At 38.9% G+C, this 22,428-nt stretch overlaps 2 protein-coding genes across 2 annotated transcripts; both read right to left on the bottom strand.

Annotated features, from left to right (window-relative positions):
• Positions 1 to 2,217: 2,217 nt before the first annotated feature.
• On the bottom strand, positions 2,218 to 6,482 carry tph1a (tryptophan hydroxylase 1 (tryptophan 5-monooxygenase) a; the record flags this gene model as incomplete). Its single annotated transcript, XM_080505348.1, has 11 exons — positions 2,218 to 2,392; positions 2,517 to 2,650; positions 2,875 to 2,970; positions 3,069 to 3,195; positions 3,281 to 3,416; positions 3,517 to 3,713; positions 3,795 to 3,862; positions 3,948 to 4,048; positions 4,134 to 4,317; positions 4,473 to 4,607; positions 6,393 to 6,482. The coding sequence occupies 11 exons, from the start codon at positions 6,480 to 6,482 to the stop codon at positions 2,218 to 2,220; spliced, it is 1,443 nt and encodes a 480-aa protein (XP_080361474.1).
• Positions 6,483 to 14,411: 7,929 nt separating this feature from the next.
• saal1 (serum amyloid A-like 1) lies at positions 14,412 to 19,549 on the bottom strand. Its single transcript, XM_080505261.1, has 13 exons — positions 19,440 to 19,549; positions 18,396 to 18,595; positions 18,172 to 18,273; positions 17,757 to 17,840; positions 17,571 to 17,650; positions 17,420 to 17,479; positions 17,226 to 17,341; positions 16,676 to 16,841; positions 16,471 to 16,553; positions 16,204 to 16,389; positions 15,821 to 15,978; positions 15,590 to 15,682; positions 14,412 to 14,728 (listed from the first exon to the last, which is right to left on the bottom strand). Exons 1-13 carry the CDS (start codon positions 19,441 to 19,443, stop codon positions 14,651 to 14,653), a joined length of 1,410 nt encoding a protein of 469 aa, XP_080361387.1. The 5' UTR covers positions 19,444 to 19,549; the 3' UTR covers positions 14,412 to 14,650.
• Positions 19,550 to 22,428: the final 2,879 nt, after the last annotated feature.

Here is a 22,428-nt window from a genome sequence, read left to right as displayed (position 1 = left end):
GCCGCCATATTGGATGAGGACTGACTGCGCCTCTCGTGCATTCACTTCTATGGAGATAAAACGTCCAAGTGATATTAATATAATAATAAGTCATTAAATGTGTGACACATTTTCACACAATTTGGATTGTAACAAACTACAGAAATGTAGTTATGGTCAAGGTCACCTTTTTACATTATAAGTCTGGCCTTTCAAAAAGAAAAAGTAAATGTTTGAGAATAGAATAGAAAAGAATAGAATTGAAAACACCTTAGTTGTTCAGGTCACCACACAGCTCACAACTCCTTAACTGACACTCTTCACCTCAATGTGTGTGTGTGTGTGTGTGTGTGTGTGTGTGTGTGTGTGTGTGTGTGTGTGTGTGTGTGTGTGTGTGTGTGTGTGTGTGTGTGTGTGTGTGTGTGTGTGTGTGTGTGTGTGTGCACACATGCAAACATGGTAAGATAAGTACATTAGTATATTTTTTAAAGAAACATCTTGATTTAAAATTTTTCCTAAAAGTGAAATGAAATACAGTTCAAACTTTTTTCCATTTAGAAAATTATTCTTAAAACTTTAATACAAGTCCAATATGTGTCATAGCTAATGAATATGCTTGTCTTTTCTCACTAATACTAAAGTTAAGGAATAGACTGAGTACTACTATTTAAGGGGTTATAGTTTTTTGATTTTCATGTTTCGTTTGTTTTATTTTAGATTTATATTATTCTCATAATTTCCATTTTTTGTAATGCCACTGTTATTTGCATATAGACAATGCTGTAAAATGTAATTCTCACCAGTACAGATGGTGCTTTAAAAAATACAGTAAACATGCTAGAACATGAAATATGAATTAAAATTAATATTAGTCATAAGTTAATATAATACTCTAGTTTTATGAGATTACGGAAAGGATTTCTCCATAAGAGTAATAGAACTACTAAAAGCAAAATAGGTCTCTGGTGATTACATTAACAAGTTAAATTCTATCAAACAAGTCTTTGTGCTCGGGCAGAACGTCTACAGGGATTTTTGATTCTATAAGTCTCTCAGATCAAATTCTCTGAGATACTACATTTCCAAAATGTAAGATTTTAATAGATTTCTTTGTTTGTGAAGTACTAAGTCACTCAGCAACAGCATACATTCATCCTACACTTGTGATTTCCATCTTAAGAACAGTTGGGTGCTCTTGCCTCTCCTATTTTAGTGTCATTTTTGATTCTGTACTAATGTGTTCAGATCAGAGAAAGTCTTATTCTTGAAACAACAAACTGAAATGGCAGGAACTGACTGAACATCAGCATTATCTTTTCTTTCAGACGCTGTCCTGCTTCCATATGTTGAACAACAGCATCATATTAATGAATAAATATCCACGACCTCATCATCTTTTGGAGCACATAAAGAAGTCACAAGTCAGTAAGTAAAGGCACATTTGACATGCTGTGAAGACACAGTGAATGTTTTTATTTTATGATTTTTTTCCTCATACATTGTCTAATTTTTTTTGTCTATAGTTTTTTACAGTAGAAAAATAATGTTTGAATTTTCAGAGTACTGTAGGTACACTCACTTCAAGAGCAGGTATTTAAAATCATGACTGAAAAATAAAATGCGTGCATGGACCAGATCTGTCATAATCAATCATGAAAGCATCTCTATAACGCTAGTCAAAGTTTTCACTCTCATAAGTTCCCTCAACAGCACAAAAAAAACAAAACATGATACATACATCAAAATGAATACAAAGAAAGTACATATTATACATATCAATAAATTGTGGAAGATTAAATATAAAGAAGATGAATTAAGTGAGTTACAAAAAGCAAAGAAGAATCACAAGATCAAACACATTAGCAAAGTTAACAACAGGAAGAAGGAGCCACATATGTGTTTGTAACAGTTTGACTTTCAAATACCGTGAAAGTACATTAATTATTTGTATCACAGAAGCTAATAGAAATGCGAGAGGGTGTCCTCGGATGAAGCAGTATTTGGGGTTTGTGAAATTTACTGAAATTGGAGGCTAAACATGACAAATGCACCTGCAAGTAACACAAGCGAAACACCAAACAATGGAGACAACAATGCACTTTGCCGAAAAGTGATGCACATTCATTGTACTGACAGAAGGGTGAAACACAAGCAATATCTGAACAGTGCTGGGAAATGACACAGCCAGCGTTGATGGGCTGTAGGCGGATGACTTCAAACGAATTGTGGGCAATCAGATCAGACGCCCAGCTGTTTGTTCAGCCGGCTGAGCGCGTCACCGACGATGTCAAGCTCGTGTCGAAGCTCCTCCACCACGCTGTTGATGCTGGGAGTGTCTTTTAGCACGTCCACACTCTGGGTGTACGGGTTGTAGCGCACTGTGAAGGGACGCTTGATGGTCTTGGCAAACTCCCTGATGAAAACACAAAAGCGTCACTGAATAATGTGTACACATTCAGAAAACAACGTGACAATTGGCAGGTCGTATTTATTCAACAAATACTGGATGTTTTATTGTATCAGACAGTGAAGCGCACCTCATCTTGACCTTCGCCTCCTCAAAGCTGTCTGACACAAAGTAAACCTCCTGAAATGTTGTGATGATGCATTCCTGCTTGGATGTGACTTTTGGGTCAAATGGCATTATCCTTGAATTGCCAGAGAGTGCATGCTGTAAAATGAGAAGCACAGTACAGATTACAATTAAACATTATATCAGGGAATAACAAGAAGCTCACCAACGACAGATATATTTGTCGTCCTCATGAAAACATTTAAAGAGGTGTTTGCAGTTTTAAGTTTGATATATTTTCCAGTACATGACACAAGATGGAAGAAAAAAGATTGATTAATTGTTAATGTACAGACTGTATGTACTTGTTAAATCATGTTTACCTTCAGCTCACTGATGGATGACAGCAGTCCGGCTCCATATGCTCGCAGCTGTCCCTCTTGTTTGCATAGGCCAAACTCCACCGTGAAGAAATAACACTGTAACAACACACATCATGTTTTTTGTATTGTTCACAATAAGATACCTGTTCAATAAGCTTGTTTTATGTAAATTGGGTTCTAGTTGTGATACTCACGGTGGCCAGTTTCTGAACAGAGTCATCTGAGGCTCCCAATGAAGCCAGACCAATCTCTTGAGAAAACTGAGCAAAGCTGGGCTCTGCCAGCAGTGGGACGTGACCGAGCAGCTCATGGCATGTGTCCCTATACGATACAAAATAGCACATTATTAGGCCTGTGATGTTGCTAGAATGCCACACAATCTTTTGTCATTGTGAAAGTTACTCACGGCTCGGGCGTGTACAAGGGGTCGGAGCTGTGCCGCACATACTGGGTACAGTGGAAAACACGGAAGGCCAAACCAGCAAGGAAGTCACGTGGCGACAGGTAACCTGCTACAGGCCGGATCATAAATCCAGTACGCTCTGAAAGCATATATAGGTTGTTTGTGAGTGATCACATCTTCACAAGTAAAAAAAAATCACTGTATTTTAGATTAAAAAGGAATGTGTTGAGGGAACTCACCCCTCAGGAAGCGTGAGACGTCTTCCAGCTGAGGGATGTTGTCCTCTCGACATTCACAGTATTTGGACAGCAGCGGCAAGTTTTTCAGATATTCCCGGCAGGCGTGGGTGGGATACAGCTTGTTGAGCTCCCTGTAGACAACTCCCCAAGTCTTCACTTCCTCCTCTGTGAACTCAATACGAGGAATAGGATCCCCACTGCAGCAAGATAGAAACGTCATCATGGTAAAGTTAAAAGTGTCTTTTCTAATCAGTCATTTGAATGTACGCAGAACTTACTGTTTGTAAGCCATGGCCAGATCAGCAAAGTACTTTCGTCTTTTACGGTAGACGTTGTCCTTGAACCCCTGATAGAGACAAATATAACAATTAAATGCCTCATATTTAAAACAGCTTGTACTTTGTAAGTGAGCCAGCAGACTGATAACATACCGGATGGTCAGCGTCCAACTCACAACCATACATCAAGACACGATTTGCACATTTGTCCAGGTCTGAAATCTTCTTTGGGAACCAAGGTACGTTATACATCTCTGTTCAGGAAAGAGAATTGTTTACAGTAATTCAGGTCTTTTTAAACTGTTGTTTCCATATCTTTTTATTTGCTAGTTTTCTCACCTTCCTCTTGTAGACAGGAGTTATCTGGGGGCTCCATGTCAACCACGTTTACATGCTTCCGGAGCAGCTGAATTATCTCGTTCAGTTGTTCGTGGTTGCTGTCACAGTCCACATAAATTTCAAACTCAGAGTTGCGTCTCTTGGATTTTCTAGACTCTATGTGAACAAGGTTCACATGGTTTTCCTGTAAGACACGAAAGCACAATTTAGTGTTACCTTAACCAGTTAAAGAAACACACATATATTTATACTTAAGATATGAGTAAAGAAAGATACTCTGATAAAACAAATGTGAACTGCTTTTATCCATCAGAGAAGAGGAGTGAAGTCTAAATGCACCTGGAAGAGTTTAAGTGCCTTTACCAGTCCTCCAACCTCATTCTTGAGGGAAAAGATGATCGTCGCTCTCTCTTTCTCTGATGTGTTTTTCTTTTCTGTGTTTTCATCAATTTTGGTGAAGGTTGATTTGTTTATCTGAAAACAACAATTGAAAACAGATTAAACGTTGGTGACATTACATGAATGCACAGCTTGTAATAACTTTTTCCGGTCATTCAAAAATCCTCTAGAGGTTTTGCTTTATGCATCATTTGCATAGCGCACTCAGAGAGGGGACTCGCAGCCAAATCACGTTTTGCACTGTGAAAGAAAAATCAGCTGTTGCAAATACAAATGCTGCAAGATTGAGATTAGTGCGCGCCGGAGGATCACAGCCCCGCTCTTCCAAATCAGCACCTCGGACAGCGCTCTCACGTTGACGCGTGTCTGGTCTGTGTGCGCTGCTCACGCCAGGGGAAAATTATTTTAATCCTGCTCCAGATTTCAAGAGGACTTTTAACATGACAACACACCTCGAGTCTGTGAAACCAGCATGTTTTAACTTGCTCGAGCCTTTTCTATAGCACTTTCACCCGGAACATGCAACGAAATGAGATATTACGCACACATACATAAAACTGTATTTGTAGTCAAACGCGTGGAACACATATATGAAGGCGTGATAGAGCAGCAGGCCGCTCAATTACATTCTTTTCAGTGATTTCCTACCATATGTCGCCCTTTGAGCATCGTGTAGACCGCACAGCAGAGCAGTTTTCGTTGAAACCTGGTTGGGATCCCTGAAAGCATTAGTGCGTGCGCTGGATCAGGACGTTGGCTAGGGTCAACTCTTTGCGTCTCGGTTTAACGAAGATGAACTTGTCTCTGTCTCAAAGGATCGCCTTAAAGCAATCTCCTTTAAAGAGCGGGGAAGCCTATTATTAGCCCCCTGCATGGTGAAATCTGAGCAGACATTAGACAGCTTTTAATCAGCCCGGCACGCACGTGGGGTGATTTGATGTCCTATATTAAGTCTGTTTGTTAAAACGGTCTCTATCAAAGCACGTGTCGTTTTGAGGGAATTACACGAAAGGATTCAATCAAAGTATTTTAAATGTATGTTAACTTTGTGAACTTGTTTCTCGTTTGTATCGTCGCGTTTACTCATCTGCATTTATTTTCTTATTTTTTTTATAATGGGAAAATTGGCAGCATTATTATTTGTGGAGCTTGATATAATAGACTGTATCCAAACATCACTGTTAATCACTGTTAATCCAGTCAGAGACTTAATCCATATAATTTGTAGATTTGCTTTTCAAGTGCATAATTTTGCGCTCATTGTTGGCAGCGTTCATTTAGTTTAACATTCACTATGATTTAAATTATATACTTTATTCAAATTGTGTTTTTTTTTATTTACTATCGTACTTTTGTCAATTTTTTAATGTTTTATTTTTACTATACAAATCTAAACGCCTAACTAAAATATAAATTGTGAAAATGTTTCTACAGTATATATGAGGATTAATTATTCTCGCAGCACAGTTTTTTTTTCTTGTTTCTAATAATAGACAGACACACATCTCTTTTGTCGTTTACGATAGAAACGCGAGAGGGATGGAAACAAAACAACAAGCTGAGCGAAGACACTTTTATCACATGGAATTCGGACGTATCTCCTTCCTTTAACCCTCTTAACCCTTTGACGTAAATTGGCTTAAATTAATCTGCGATGACGACCAAGTGAATGAAGGCTTATTGATGAAGATAACCCGGACCGATCTTCCCACCATGTGTTCAAAAAGAGCCCCGAAAGAGATCACATGCAAATAGATAACCTCCCATCTTTACAATTAAAGTCACACATTAGTATTCACTTTAAGAAAATACAAACTTTCAAACACGCGCTCTTCGTTGTTTTGCGGTCAAAGCTCTTACCTCGTTGTTGAGTAGTTTTTCTTCAAAGCCAATGTTCATTGAGTCAAAGGACCTTCCTCGGCGTGGTCCCTCGATTTTGTTCGAGTACATGATAATTTTCAGCTGTTTTTATTCCCTCTTATAAACCCTCTAATCAGATTTGACGCAGCTGATTAATGTTCTCCTGGGTAAAAGTGGGTTGTCTACCCCGAGAAGCAGCGCTCATTGCTATTTAACCACTCACAGAAACAGGAGGGGGCAATAAGCTCACCCACAGCAGCAAATGGAAAAAGAGCAGCACCGCCCACCTCACGAGGGGGAAAAGGCTTCCTTTTACTTCACTTAAAGGCCTGAAGCAGCTTCAGTAAACTCGATCACGAATTCAGATTGTATTTAGGGAATAAGATGAAATGCTGAATATTGAGATGGATGCTGCTGATTAGCCTCTTTTGCTTTGACAAAGCATGTCTTCCTCCCTGTCAACATACATTCAGCATAACATGATTTGCAAATATTAGGAAATTGTGCTTTATGCAAAGTCTGCCAAAATTCTTCATGCTTCATATTTATATTTGTATTTATTTCTTGAGGAGAGCTGCTCACAATAATCATGAGGCTTAATTTTCTTTCACTGAAAATCTGGTGAGATAATTAATTTAGAGCTTTAGAGAAAAACTGGTGAGATGTATATTTGTGTAATTTTGATTAGTTTATTAATTTTAAATTAATATTATTATATTTAAATTGTATACAAGTATGTTTATTTATACTGACTTTACTATGTTGAAGTTATGAAAAGCCATTTTTTTTTCCTGCTCAGGTTCTTTGTTTTCCATATTTAACATTGGTATTTGAATAACTGCCCTATAAGGGGTTAAGGAGACAAGGTCAATGTTTAAGAGGATTCAAATGTAGCCCACCTGACTTCATTGTAGGGATCCAAACCTGGCCCCTTTTTAAAATCCACCCTCTGCACTGTAAGCACCTCAGGGTTGTCGGCCTGCACATGACAGCGAGGGGTAATCTACATTTTCTTCTTTGTTAAATGGCGGTCACGCTTTGATAAGATCGAGACAATCAGTAGAAAAGGGTTCAGGGGCCTCAAGACAAGGGAGCAGTGAAAGACCTCATTACTTCAAACAGATCTCTAAGCTTTAGTCACCTTACCAGGAGGACAGGTGAGACGTCTCAGTCTATCATCTTAGCCCCTCAGAGCTCTAATGCAGAGGTTGATGCATGTGGCTGATGCGCATGCTATTTGTCTCAGGTGGTCCTGGCCTGTGTCACTCGTGATCTGGATTGATGCTTTACACAATCCAGGAGGCAGTGAAGGGAACTTCCCCTTCTGACAAACTGATGCCAGATCTGCTCTCAGATCTGCTCTCAGACTGCGGCACTGACTAGCTGGCAAAGCATCACAGCAAAAACAGACGTTCATCTAAAAGGAATAGTTCACCATGTATTTCCTTGGCCTACAGTTGATCCTGCGGATGGGTTTACTGTTGTTCACAAACATGTCTGTTTGTTACTGCTGAAGGATGATTCCTAAAAGGTGAAATTTACCAGACGTCAGATCAGAAGAGAAGGAGTGAACATGGTGACGTGGCTGCTATCTTAAGCTCCTTATCATTTCCACCTATGTAAACCAAGAATTTCTGCTTCAGGGTGCAAACACAATCTACATTGCCTGAGCAACACAACAAAACAAAGCAACAGTGAGTGATTTACACAGCTGAAAGATTTCCTTGAAAAACAAGAAAAAGTACATCCTATAACACCACACATCATAGTGATTGTCAGGACTCAACACACATTATTTCTACAGTCAAATGAACTATCGAATAAACAAAACATGTAAATAAATACATTTGAACATTTGACTCTACCTGTTCACAGTTTGAATAAAATGAGTACACATACATGATGTATTTGTATGTCTTTGTAGTAAAACTAAACAATATTCATTATGCTAACATTTTACTCTTTTTACCACCGTAGACTTAATTTCAATATGACATTTTTGTTAGTTATTTCTAAAACTAATATTCACTTTTTTAAATTTCATTAAAAAAGTCTTTATTGTGGAGAATAGAATAATTACTTTCAATTACATTATTACTGGCAACCATAAAAAATGCCCACAGAACATTATTGTTTAAAGTTACTGCTGGGAGCTTTACAATGTTTCTAAATATATTTTACCATCATCACTTTTAAACTGTTAATACTGTGATCACATTTTGGATCTCTTTGCTTGAATCACGGCCATACAGTTTGAGAAAAAGGTTCCTTAGGTGTATGTTCTTTTCAATACCTCCGTTCTAATGTATTATTTCTTCTGCATGTCCTCCTCAATGCATCTGTCAACCTCCTCTTCTTTCCTTGCAGCTCCATCCTCTTATCATTTTCACACCAAAAAGCCTAACATGATCTGTCTGCCTATCTAATCTAGTAATTTTTGAAGCAGGACCCCTAAATGCTTACTCACAGTGAAAACGCTGTTTTGGCAGGGGTCAAAAAGGAGCCTGAACAAGTCAGTTTGTTACCCAGGTCTCTCGACTATCTGCACTGTGTGGCTGTTTCTGGGTAATTACTTTCGATGATGACTACTGAGCACATCAAGGTAATGAGGTTCTTCACAATCCCAGCATTCACAGTATGAACAATTTCCCACAGTATATTGTACAAAATGTGCAACATTTCGTATGCAAGGTGCAAAATAGATATTCTTCAGGAATAGAGGAGGTAACTTGTCTAAGAACACAAATCAATGAACAAGATGCAAAGTGAATGAACAGAATCAAACTCATGAATGAGCAGCTGTCGCTTTTTTCCACACTGAAACTCAAACTTGAGTTAAAATAATGAGACCTAGTAGTGTTTTTCTTGCAGCTGCTGATAAGACTCTTACTGCTTCTTTGCGGTCAGATAGTCACACGTCCCATGACTGTAACCTAACCTACTTTTGAAGACTCCCACTGTGGGAAGCTGTCTGAAGGCTGAGGAGCTGTCCAGGTCAGTTAAGTGTCTTTCAATCCTGAATTGACTCTTTTATCGAAGGAATGCACAATGACTTATGACATTTTTTTTTTGAACAAGCTCACCTTCAGGAAGTTTGAGACAGACATGTGTGATTGTGTAAGAGCTGCACCAAAGCCAGTCTGTCCCAGTTCTGTTCACTTCAATCAGAGGGATTTATTCATGTCTGAGCATCAAGCTACAACAGATCTCACAGGCTTATCTCACCCATGGCACTAAGAAACTGCCCAACAGCAGCATTAGACATGCCACCTGCTGATGCACTGTCTGACCCTACCCCCCCTGCAGACCTGCAGGGCAGAGGTATTGAAATGTATTTACACGTGCTACTGTTAGAAACACTTAACAAATATGTAACAGTCACTGAATGACACGGCAGACAAGGGTGTAACGTTAATAGTGCACTGGCAAATCATCATTTTACAGGGAATAATACAATAGTAATTGTGTTGTTGAATTAAACCCGACATCGATGAGCCTGGATGTTCTTTATAAGCATTAACATCGTGCTTGCAACTTTCACTGTTTATCTGATCAATTTTTTTTTTTTTTTTTTTTTTTACTTGGTGTTCTATCATTGACTTTGATGTGAGTCAATTGCTACGTATGAGATTGAGAAGTAATTTACAGTATTGTGCAAAATATTTAAGTTGGTGTGAAAAAAATGCTACTCATCCATAATTGCTGGCTCAGTAATGGCCTGGAGGATAAGAGAAGTGTCCCAGGTTTATATCTTACGGCCGACAGAAAAACGCTGTGGGTCCCTAAACACACCTCATTGATCCTTTTGTTGCTACAGCAAAATATTCATAGAACTGTATGTGTCGTAAAGCATTCGAAGTGACTCAGTGAGATAACTGATACATCTAACCATCTCTTCTATAGCACATTATCCTGTTCAGTGTTGCAGAATGTTGGAGGAAACAATCGCAGCTGAAGATGTAGAATCTGAAGCATCCAAATCAGATAGATTTATGTAGACTTGAGGGTAAATTGTGTTCACAACAAATACTGACTTATTTCTTAATTCCATTGCAATTTTCAATTTGCATTAAATGGATAAAAACAACAACAACTATTATGATCAGCCTGAAATGCAAACAGGAAACAGGAAAGTGTGTATATTATTAAAATATTAACATATGCATTAAACCTTACTGGAAATATGAACATTTGCATTTAAAATAAGAGGGCTTATGTCAATTCTGAACTTGTATTTTGCAGATTTTGGTATTTTATATTTACTTTGCTTAAAATAAGCAATGACTGTTCTTCATTGGGATGTCTGACCTACCTTCCTATCCACCTAATAATTATCACAGTGTTTGAATTTCCAGAAATTCAAGGTCTTCTAAAAGCACTTCATCAATAGAATTCCCGTCTTTTCCTGATCCCGAGCCTTGTTTGAACAACTAACTAATCAGTTCAGTGAATGGTCTGCTTACGTGCACTTCCTGCCGTCTCCTTAATTAGCTCCAATTCTTTCATTGCAGAACAAACAGCGGCATATGCCACGTGGTGACAGGCCTCAGTGTACACAAGAATAGGACAGAGCTGCACCCGTAAACACCTGCCACAATCAAGATAGGTGCATTATACTAGATGCAAAGAATTATAATTTTAAAAGTACTGTGTTTAAAAAAAAAAATACTGTGCTTTTTCACTTGGAAATCTTTTCTTTTGGATTGTCCATTTTTAATGATCTTGAACAAATGGAGTTGTATAGTATGCACTGGCTGGCATTCATTTAACATGGATACAAGAAAATTTTTTTCTCATATTGAGGATTTAAAATAGAAATCACAATCAAAACTAGCTATTTTACGTAGCAGATATGTAGAAAGAGAGACACCTATTTATATATTTACACAGTAGTGTTGATTTATTTAATTGTATTTCATGCACAGCAGGGATTTGTTTCTATGTGACTGAATGCCTACATCTTTACGTTCGGAAATCCAGTATGTAAAATATGAGGGCTGGAGACATACATTGGTATATCTGTGAGTATGTCATGATATAAATATTTCTTTGTGATTTTATGATAGTTAATGCATTTTCTACATTTGGAATAAACTGCTAAAATTACCACTGACTAAGAAAAGAGTGTATAACATCTTTGCTATCTCGTTTATTGTTACAATATCCTATCAGACAAGCTGGCTGAGGAAACAGAACAGTGGCTGTTATAGTGAATGCAAATATCAGGATCACGATGTTTGTTTTTAGAAGTGGTTAAAGGTCAGTGTCTTTGATGTTCAGGTACTATACAAGGGGAAATGTCTATTGACATGCGATAGAAACCCAGGGAACTCAGGATATGAGCTGAAGCTGAAGCTGAGGCTTCGACGACACCAACTGGCCTTGTGTGTCTTCATTAACACGCCTTGACCAAGTGGTTGTGGACAAGCTGAGCCTTGAAATCACAAGACGGAACGTGACACTGCACATGCATTCTTCACTCCTTCATTATTACTCCTGCTCACCCAGCAACAGCAGCAGCAGCAGGGTCAGACTTTGTTTCATCTTATGAAAGGTCATTCCAAGTCCTTTGGTATGACGCAAGAACTGAGCAAAATGTGGTATCTTCAGGAGACATGGCTGCTGATGTGCAATGACAAACATTCATCCTGTCTGGTCAATTCAGTCTCTTAATCACTTTGACTGTGGTAATCCTAGAAAATATCAAAGTTCAAGGCATATTTTTATATTCTTTATAAGGACAATGAATGGTCTGAAAACAGGATTTAGAACAAGGATAAGGAGGAGTTTAATGAAGAGTCAAAGGAATGACAAAGGAAGGAAAATTGACAAGTGATAGATTACATATTATTGAGACAGGAATTATGGGATTTGATACTGTTGCATTTGTATTTGTAAAGTATATAAACTAAAGTTTATATTCTTTATCATGTTATAAGAGCATTTTGACCGGATGTACATTTTCACATGAGCGTAAGACAAAAATAGAAGATGTTTCACTGTAAATGTCAAGTCATTTTAGAGAACAGTGAATTGTGTGGGCAGAGTTCAACAGATGGTTAAATAACTGGCATCCAGCATCAGCGTCAGATAAACCTGACATGCCTCGGCGCCAATGATGTCCATAATGAACCAAGCACACCAGGAGCCCCTTGCTATGTTGTGTTCATGGAGTCAGATCATATTAAGCTGTCAGTGAGACTGGCAGGCCGAAAATGAAGTTTGTCAGGGCAACAGCAAGCATCTGGGCTTCATCCTGATCTCTTTGACATGGCATGCCCGGGAGCGAGGCCTGAAGACAGGAGCAGCCAGCAAAGTGCGAGTCACTGGCCACGAGCAGTCTTAAAGGCCAAGCACAATTGCGCCGTAAACATTTCCAATGTAAACGCAACGTGACTCGCGGATCAAGGCATTGTTCACCTATGTGCATTAAGGGTTCAGTCAAAGCCCACATTGTGTCGATGCGCAGCATCCTTTAAAAGACTGCCTTTTTTCCCCATAGGGAGATCGCCGGCCCGTGTACACTCAGGCCATCTGAGGATTTCCATTAGAAAGCGTGTTCTACATATCAATCCAAGCTTTAATTAAAAAGCTGCTATATTCAGGGTGCCTTCGTAAGCTTGCTGGAAATGCGCAGGTTGTCCTCCTCTTCTCCATGAGTGGGCGAAATGGCACATTTGGAAACCAAATGAGTTCATTGTTGCCAGGCTTGAGCCTTTCATCTGATTTTATTGTCCTTACCGAGTGACTGTCACCCTCTGGTAAACACTTGGTGCTGTCATCAGCATTACCACCATTACTCACATGCTTAACAAGGTGGCTCAATGCGCAATCAAATGCAATCCTATCGCATTAAATAGATAAAATAGCTCCAAGAGTTATTATCCAAGTATTTAATTTTGAAAAGCTTTCATTGTAGCCTGTTCAATCCCCCCACCCCTCCCCCCCAAGAGAATGATCCTGGGGGGGGGGGGGGGGGGGGGGTCTTGTAAAAATTCTTAAGTGCATACAGGTGATCTGAGTTTCGACAGCATGTGCATTAACCTTCTACCATACAAGCTCCGAGTAGCTGCAGTTCAGAGCTGCAGTGTCCTGGCAAAACGTATGAACAACTGTCCTTACAGAACATCTCAAGATGAGCTGTTGTCAGTATAACTACAGCGAGTGGCTTCATTGGATTCATTCATTCAGCCTGGTAGCTTCGCCTCATGGAGGTCAACAACTTGCTCACATACTGCTGTTGAAGCCTTCAACCAGCCTTTATCACAAGTCAGTCAACATAACATAGTTGGTCACTCTGGCACAAATGCCAAACAAAATCTGTCCCACATATTCACATACATATGATACCCATGGAGTTACTTGGATCTCAAAAGACCTGGTAGTGACAACCTATTAAATAGATTCATCGAATAGCAGCCTACATATTTTGCTCTGGTGTTCATCCCACAAATACGTCCTGTATAAATGTGGCACTATTCAAAAAGAAAGTAAACAGACTTTCTCATTGCCAGGAGTCAGTTACAACAACAACAAAAAAATACGCAAACAGTGAGAATTCCATGAGAAAGCAGCAGCTTCTTACCGTGAACATTATCTTTGTCAACATGTTGCATTTATAACAGATCAACCGTTATATATTTTAATGATTTCTTTACATAGCTTTTCTAGCACCTCTGTGACTGGTCAATAAAGACTTGAAAAACAACAGTGCGATTTTAAGTTAACCATTTAGTTGCCTATATTTGTGACTTGTAAACATGCAAACTATAGGAGAGTTTGACTAATTCTGAATATCTTTACAAACCAAAGCATGAAGCCTTACAGAAAACTGTGCTTTGTATAAAAATGTTACAGTAACAGATTCAAAGTAAAGTAAAATTTTAGTTCAGACTTTGAAGTTTGAATCACTTCTCTGCAGTTGTTTGTGCTGTTTACCGCTAGTAGGTACCTCCGCCCATGAGAATAACAATCCATCGGAACTTAGTGGGAAAGATTATCTTTAATGAAAGCCTGCCAGTAACTAAATACAAAAATAGTACTTTGAGAACAATTACAAACACAAACAACTTTGTTTTCACGGACTTCAGTTAGGAGCATCAATTTGGAGGTGACTGATCCCTTTTGTCGAGCTGTCTTTCCAGTGGAAACGCAAATAGTCTGAGTTGCAGCAGGATCTTTGGAGATGAAATACGGGCGGCTATAAAAAGCACACATGAGAGTCTGAATGAGTGCTGAACACTGATCTGGGGGATGCCTCAGACAGGAAACTGTCTCCTCAAAACATCTGCCAATTGGGGATCAGTCTCTGACAACATGGCCTGCAGGTGCTGAAACTGCAGAAGAGGAAGAAGGAAAGAACGGAAACACAATGTTAATTTTCCACAGGAGCTGGTGGTACATGGCAGCAGTCCATCACACATCCTGACTGGACATAACCTCCAAAATCAATCTTCAGAAGCAGGCATCAGTTTGGAAACTGTAATCTTATTTAAAATTTTCAATCAACTGCTCTATCTCTTAACTCATCAAATTTTAGAGATATTTAAAATGTTACTTCTGCAAAATTTCACGAAGCTTAAACTTGAATACGATTCACATTGTTTGCATTGTCCCAAACATTAGGATTCAGGGTTATATTTGAAAACAGTTTTTTTTCTAAAAGGAAATTCAACATGTTTTACATTATAAATCTCTGTGCCCTTAACTTGAATACAGTACAACAGAATATTAATACATGAATGGAAGTACACAGTAAACTAAAACAGAGTCCTCATTATTGAAGTATTTGTTTTGCCAGGGTTTGACGATGAAATATTTACATGTTTCTTTGTATTATATTTACAAAGATTACATGAGTAAATGTTTCTCAAGCCATTTTTTTTTTTCAATCAGGATGTTGCACATGACTTTTTTCTTCGAAGCGTTTCAGATTAAGACTCTTAAAATGACTGCTTTGTCTCTGCTGTCAGGAGACATCTGTGCCCATCGGACACGCGACCCCTCAGTTAAATACATTGTGGTCGCTGTTGTAATTCTATGGTCTTCAGCCATCACTGGGTCTGTGTAAATGAGTAAATGTGCACCTGCACACTGAAAACTCACTTTGAAAGCTCTAATTTTATTTAATCCCTCACTGAATGTAATATTTCACAATGATCACAAACTAAAATCCAATTACCAAAGAAATTACTTACTGAGGTTTTAAAGTCTGGAAGTAAAGTTGCTGCAGCTGTGAGACAAGTTTTCTCTGTCAGGTAACCTTGCTTTACCAAATCTACAACTGTGTCCTGCAAAAAACAAAAAAAAAAATCAAATCAAATAAACAACAACAAAAAAATGTGTAACTCAGAACAATGTTCAGCATTAATGAATTGTAAAGGTTTTAACAGGGAGAAGACAAGCCAATCAATCCTTGAAAACATTACCTTGGGGATATGATTGCAGAGGTGGCCTAAAAACTCCGCTGTAATCTCTGCGAGAGTCTGAAACTGTTCATCTTTTGTGTCCTCTTCGTTTGTGGAGCTTTCTTTGCACTCAGCGTGGTACTGGCACACTCGCAGGAGGGTCCCAAAAAGAGGTAGCACTGGAGATAGACGCAGTGCATGCACGACATAGTGAATTATTCTACGTGGCTAAATATTGAAATGAATTCCTGCATATTCTAAATAGACAATATCCTTAATTTTACGTCTACATGGCAATCACATGTTCAAAAGCATTAAGAACTTCACTACGGGCCACATTTGTCATTATTTAGTTTAGAACTGAAAAACTGTAAGTACGGAACAAAAAAAAACAAAAACCTTACTCGTGTCACTCTTGTTGCATTGCTGATGCTGACATTCACAAAGAGTCTGCAGCACAGCGAATGATTGAACCAAAATGCTCTTCTGTTCATACAGAATAACTGGAGGGTCGCTGGGTTGGCAGAGCTCCTCACACACAACACCACTGACAAAGTCCCAAACCATTCGAGTCGGTCCATCGGGGGAAGCTACAGGAAACAACAACTCATTTTTAATGAAGTGACCACACCGTAGAACACAGCTGATGAAACTTCAAGAATTGGCCTCACCAAAAACTTGAATGCCCTCGTCTATAGTGGTGAGGAGTTGGAGGATGTGAAGATAAACCTCGACGCTGGTCAGATTCTCTGACCTGTGAAAACAATTCAAAGTTGTCGTCAAGAGTTTTGTACTTTGATTGAACTCAGGCCACCATATTAGGCGAAATGGCTCCAAACTACAAACAATGCTTCTTATTCACTTTCAGCGTCCCACCTCAGCTGCTTGGCTGCTTCAAGAAGGCACAAGGTCACATCCAGATGGCTTTCACCATCACCCTCCTTCTCCTCGCTTGGCTGAGCCGTGATCCAGGCCTTCATCAGCTCCTCGTCCAAGTCAAACAGTTTGTCCACCAGCTCGCCCACCCTCTCAAGCAGGTCAGCTGTGAAACACATGACTTCCTTAAACCCCTTGTTGTGCTCGAGTTAGTCACCAGTCTGTGATAATCCATCAACAAATACCCCTCTGAATTCAAAAATAGCTACATCAATTCAAAATCACTTGCTCATAACACAGAGAGAAAGTGTAAAAACTGTTGCAAAGGTATTGATAAGAGGGTGGTTAAATGGTGTGACACAAAAAGGATGCGTCATGCTTCTTAAAGTCAAAATCAAATGTTCCAGTTTTCACCAGAAAGCAAAAAATGTTGTTAGTCGAAAAGACAATAGGAGGGTTTGTTTGATAACACCTTTACGATGCAAAGAATGAACTAAAAGTTAACGATGAAATGCAAGCTATCAAAAAGAAAGAAGTAATGGTAAAGTACTGTTGGTGGAGCTGCACATGATGAAGCAAAGGTTGTTGCGCACAGATGTGTGCTGTCGTATCCTCTGAAGCCACAGGGAGCAGACCTCTTTCTGAGACATGCAGGTCAGCAGCAATCTGTAAATATCGATAAAGAAGATGAATATCTCGGTTTCAGTTTAATTGTGAATTGTTTGTCAAAAATGCAAATGTCACCTGCTTGTTTCCAGAATTGTGGGAGGATCTGTATCTCCGAGGAGCAGCAGCAGCACAGAACTGTTGGTACACAGGGTGTTGCATTAATAACAGATGACTCATAACAACCTTTTTTTCCCACGAAACCATAGAAATAGTGACATTCACGCACCCCAAGTCTTCATTTTGGCTGAGTGTAGCACAAGATTCAGGAAAACATGCAATGTTCCCAAGGATTCCTACACTGATTTCCTAGTACCAGAGAAAAACATTGATTGTCTCAAGAAACAGAATTTACATACGTATTTTGTGATTATATTCTGGTGTACAATCCATGAAACTGGAAGATTTGACTCACTGTGAGACGTGGACAGCGAGATTTGGCTATCACTCCGAGAAGAATGTCTGTGGCTTTAAATTCTTGCAGAAAACCAGCCACATCCTATACAAAGGAGAATTAAAAATCAGTTCATAAGCAATTGAGCATGTAGCCTTTAATATAACATGGCTTAAATGATTAGTAAAGCTGCATTGATGACAGATAATAGACAACATGATCTGCTATCTGGGCTTCATAGAACAACTTTTTAGAAGTCCTGATGTATTTTTTTTTTTTTCAGATCATTTACCGCACAATAAACAACTGACTCCATCAATCCACTTCCCCAGTCCTGGATAAAGCAGTATGATTAATGAACATCAGTTTTCAAACAAATAGAAAAGCAGGAGCACTGTAGATCAATCAACATGCAGCAGAGATGAGAGACGAGTACCTTGTCCATCGCCATATCCCAGACTTTACATAGATCCCCCTCATCATCATCAGAGAGCTCCATCTGACCATCAGAGTTTTCTTCTGACTGCTCTGTGACCATCTGTAAGACACAATTTTGGGGATACACATCACACTCAACTGCCATTTCTGCACAGAATATGTCAATCCATCATGTAAGTTCTGAAGTTCCACTAATATAACTTTTGAAAAAAGTTTTCCTACATGGATAAGACGAGTAAGGGTGCTGAAAAGCCAATGTTTGCTGTAAACTGTGTCTCCGATGGCATCAAGGTCTTCTTCCTCCACTCTGTTGGCGGCGCCAGGGGGTGGTGACGGGTTACGGTCCATTACGGGAGACTCTGATCCAGTTGGAGACGAGGAGATCTCTTGTCCCTCTTGTTCAGCACCCTCAACACTTTTGTCTGAAAGGGAATAAACAGTGGTGTGAAGTACAGTCAGTAACATCAGGCATTAAGCACCAAGCGTCCTCATAGCTGAAGTGTTCGAAGCAGAACAATGTGCAGGTGACAGGAGTTTAATAAATGACTGAACAATGTGGCAGAGCATCACCCAAACTGCAGCTCTCATGGGCTGTTTCTGCACTGCAGGAGTGAAGCTCAGGTTAACGACTCAATTTTTACAGCACCCATTAACTCATATGGTTATGCACTAATTTCTGAGGGTTTAAGGTTGAAATGCAAACTATGACTTCACGTTTCAGTGAGGATGGAGACAAAAATTTTATTGTGAGCCGAACTGATAATATTTCGAGGAATCCACAATGAATGCAACAGGAAAACGAACGTATTATATTCAATAATATGTTGCTATTGACGTCTTCGGCTGGCGAAATAAAGGCATTTCTTGAGAGGAATCAAGATAGTGCAAATCGGCAGAATATCACGCACACAGCTTGCTGGTTCAATCATTTTGTTTACATATAAAGTATTAAGCAAATCCCAGTAATCCCCGTAACTCTTTTCATCTGTACTTGCTCACACAGACTGTGATCATTAGAAACAAACTGGCGAATCTCGGACAACGAACTCACTCATAAAAGACCTCTAAATATAAAGTTCAGTAGACATTAGCTGTGACACACCGACACAACCAGAGATGTAAAACATGTTTATACCTATATGGACACAACAGCCAAAGCTTCCAAATGCACCACAACTGTGCAGCTTCCGGCCTTTAGTCGGTCTAATAGGTGATTTAATGTCTCACAGCGGCCGTCAAATTCGGGTCTGCAGCGTGTCAACTCACCCATGGTGCAGTAACTATCTGGACGGGATAAGATGGGGGATCAACGCATGTTTTTCACTCTTTTGAGCGCACCGCAACATTTCAAACAACCTCCATTTGGCATCAGTGCTCTGCTGCGCATGTGCCAAGAGGGCGGCCGCATGCAGCTGCGCAGTCGACTCGAGTTAATCTGAAGATACACAGCGCCCTCTGCAGGACACAGTGGGATCTTCAGGCGTATTGAAGCCTGGCAAGCAGCGGATTTAATCTGAAGGCGTGAAGCAACTCTCTCTCGCTCTCTCTCTCTCTCTCTCTCTCTCTCTCTCTCTCTCTCTCTCTCTCTCTCTCTCTCTCTCTCTCTCACACACACACACACTCTCTCTCTCTCAAATGATAAATTTTTATTCTTGAAAAGTAAACGACACAATACAAATTATTACACAAAAACATAATCTACACAGTCACTTCTTTTAAACCAGGCCTTAAACCATTAATATCTACCCAGACTTTCCAATAAACAATAGATTTTAATTCTTTTTAAATTTTTTCCCCATAAAGTGCTTTCTTTGTTTATTCTCTTTTTTGTGTCTTCATTTCACAATCGTTTTGTTCGAATGTTTTACATATTCATAAATCGTCTAAAAGCTTCTTAATCATCTTGTTTTACTGTGTTTCCTTTAGTTCCTGTGAATTCCCTTGTGTCTGAATGATGCTATAGAAAAACATTTGTATTTCCTTACAATTATATCAAAACCTTCCGAAACTATTGACATATTTATGACCAAAATGTTTTGTTTTGCCTTTTTTTGTTGTTGTTGCCCTTGTCCTGTTCGGCAGCTTGGGATAACAATATTATATGATTGAGAGCTTTCCGGTGTCAGAACAGTTTTTGCCCTTGCCACAGAAGACACTTGGAGTCTCCCCCTGTTGCTCCCTTTATTTTTGTTTGTTGTTTTGTTTTGCCTTTGTCAAGATTTTACCTTAGGTTGTTTTGTTCATCATAAATCTCAAGACATTGTCATATTCAAAGATCCAATGCAAAAGGATATCGCAATAGACATTACTAAGAGGCAAAAACACATATTGGATTATAGAAGGAAGTGCAACTGGCAACAGTTTTGTTATTACTGGGTCATTGTTAGTTTTGTTTTAAACACATTCCTCCACCTCATAGTGGACTATCTGGTTTCCTCCTTGGATAGTAGAACGCAAATATGGAGTCTTGTATGTTTGTCTGTCTTAGCCGCATTGCTGCGAACACGCATTTCGCCCACGGGTGTGGTGAGTTCTAAGGTTTCTGTTGTATCTGCTCGTACAAATGTTGATTTTAATGATAACAAAACAACTCAACTCATCTCAACAATCAGAGATCCTCATGCTGCAGAGGCTGCAGAAAGAACTTCCATTTCTCACGTTCATTCCCGAAACAAAACGTGAGTGAACTTTTCAAACCAAAACCATACAAGTTCAGAAGCTCTTCTTTTCAATTCAACATTAATTCTGCTATTTTGTACATTTTGGTCCCTAATGGTTTTAAGCCCAAGCATTTAAACTCATCCAACCATAATTTTCCTTTACATACAGCATAAAATATTAAAAGAAAATCCTTGGATACAAGTTATTGGCACTATCAGTGGCGAGCTGTGAAATAGTGTCTCTGTTCAAGCAATGGCAACAAATACTTATCATTTACTGAATTCTACCAAATTCTTCATTATAATGTGGTATATACTTTAAAATGTTTTAAAAATCTCAACAAATGTAAAACACAAGAAGAGGAAAAGAGAGAGGTAATGTTACAGCAGTACATTTAACCTCTTCAATGTGTTTTTAAGGTCAAATGAAAGCTGGTGTTGAATTGTATTAAGTCAACATTTCAAAGTTCCTTCTAATCAACAGTGTCTTGAGATAATTTTTTTGTGTACGGTCCTCCCTGGATCAACACGGTATGCACTGTCATACCGGAATAATGAACAGACCTTTCTCATCGTGCAGCTGTCCTCCGATGGGAGTGGTGCAAAGCCCTGTTTGCTCTTGGAGGAGCTGTCAGAATGATGGTGCACACGTTAGCACTGTGCCCCACAGAAACCGCAGAGTCTTGGTATCTTTCTGAGTGGAGAGTGCATGTTCTCCATGTGCTTGCAGGGGTTTTATCTGGGTTTGAGCTTCCTCCCACAGTTCTCTTACAGAAGGCCAGATGAAAAAGTTCCAGTTCCCCTTGATTGATGACTGGAGCTCAAGCCGAAAATCTCTGCATGTATAATTGTGGACTTTATATTTGTTTTAGAAGATTATTTACAGTTACTCTAGTACGTTTATTCATGTATAAGTAATGTTTTACAAACCGAACATCTTTGAACAGCTGCTGAAAAAAACAAGAATTATATTAAGAGTTCTGTCACTGTTTTTGTAGAGTGAGGGAAGATAAACTGACTGGCATGAGTGTTTGAGAGGAGGAAACATTTGTTTATTAATGTGACAGTGCAGGTAGAAGGCGGCACTGATGGCAAATGTAGCACAGTCATATCAGTTTTACATCTTGTACCCGGTGCAATTTAGATGATGACGTGGGCACTTTAACTTTATTGAAACAATTATTAACCTTGTAGTATAACTTATATGTTATGTTTAATATAGAATTCATAATTTGTTTTGATCTTATAATTGCTTTATTGGACATATTTTTGAGTGATATTTAATTTAACTTCTTCAATGTTTCCTGGAGTTTTCCTTGAGTAGGCTGACCTCTTATTGATTAAACACATGGATGCAAGGATGGCTTTTAGTTAGTGCTTTGTATTTATCATTGTGTAATTTTCTCACTTTAGTTTTTATTGCTTTTACTCACTTTTCCAAAACAAACAGGCCGAACAGAACAGATGATCCTGAACAAATGTAAGGGAGGTTAACATAGTAAGGTAGAAATAGGAGATATAAGAAAAAGAACAAAACCTAAAGAAAGAAAAGTAAAAGCAAAAGGGAAATGAGAAAGAGGAAAGATGTCAAAATA

The sequence above is a fragment of the Blennius ocellaris genome, assembly GCF_963422515.1.
Source record: "Blennius ocellaris genome assembly, chromosome: 11".
In the NCBI taxonomy this organism is placed as follows: domain Eukaryota; kingdom Metazoa; phylum Chordata; class Actinopteri; order Blenniiformes; family Blenniidae; genus Blennius; species Blennius ocellaris.
This window is presented reverse-complemented; position numbering and strand designations above follow the sequence as displayed.

What these genes read in the sequence shown, in the direction of transcription:
- saal1 (XM_080505261.1), bottom strand. An exon ending in ATGCAACAAGAGTGACACGA is followed by an intron (nt 15,979 to 16,203) that starts GTAAGGTTTTTG and finishes GTCTATCTCCAG; the next exon opens with TGCTACCTCTTTTTGGGACC. An exon ending in TTCCAGACTTTAAAACCTCA is followed by an intron (nt 14,729 to 15,589) that starts GTAAGTAATTTC and finishes CCTCTTCTGCAG; the next exon opens with TTTCAGCACCTGCAGGCCAT.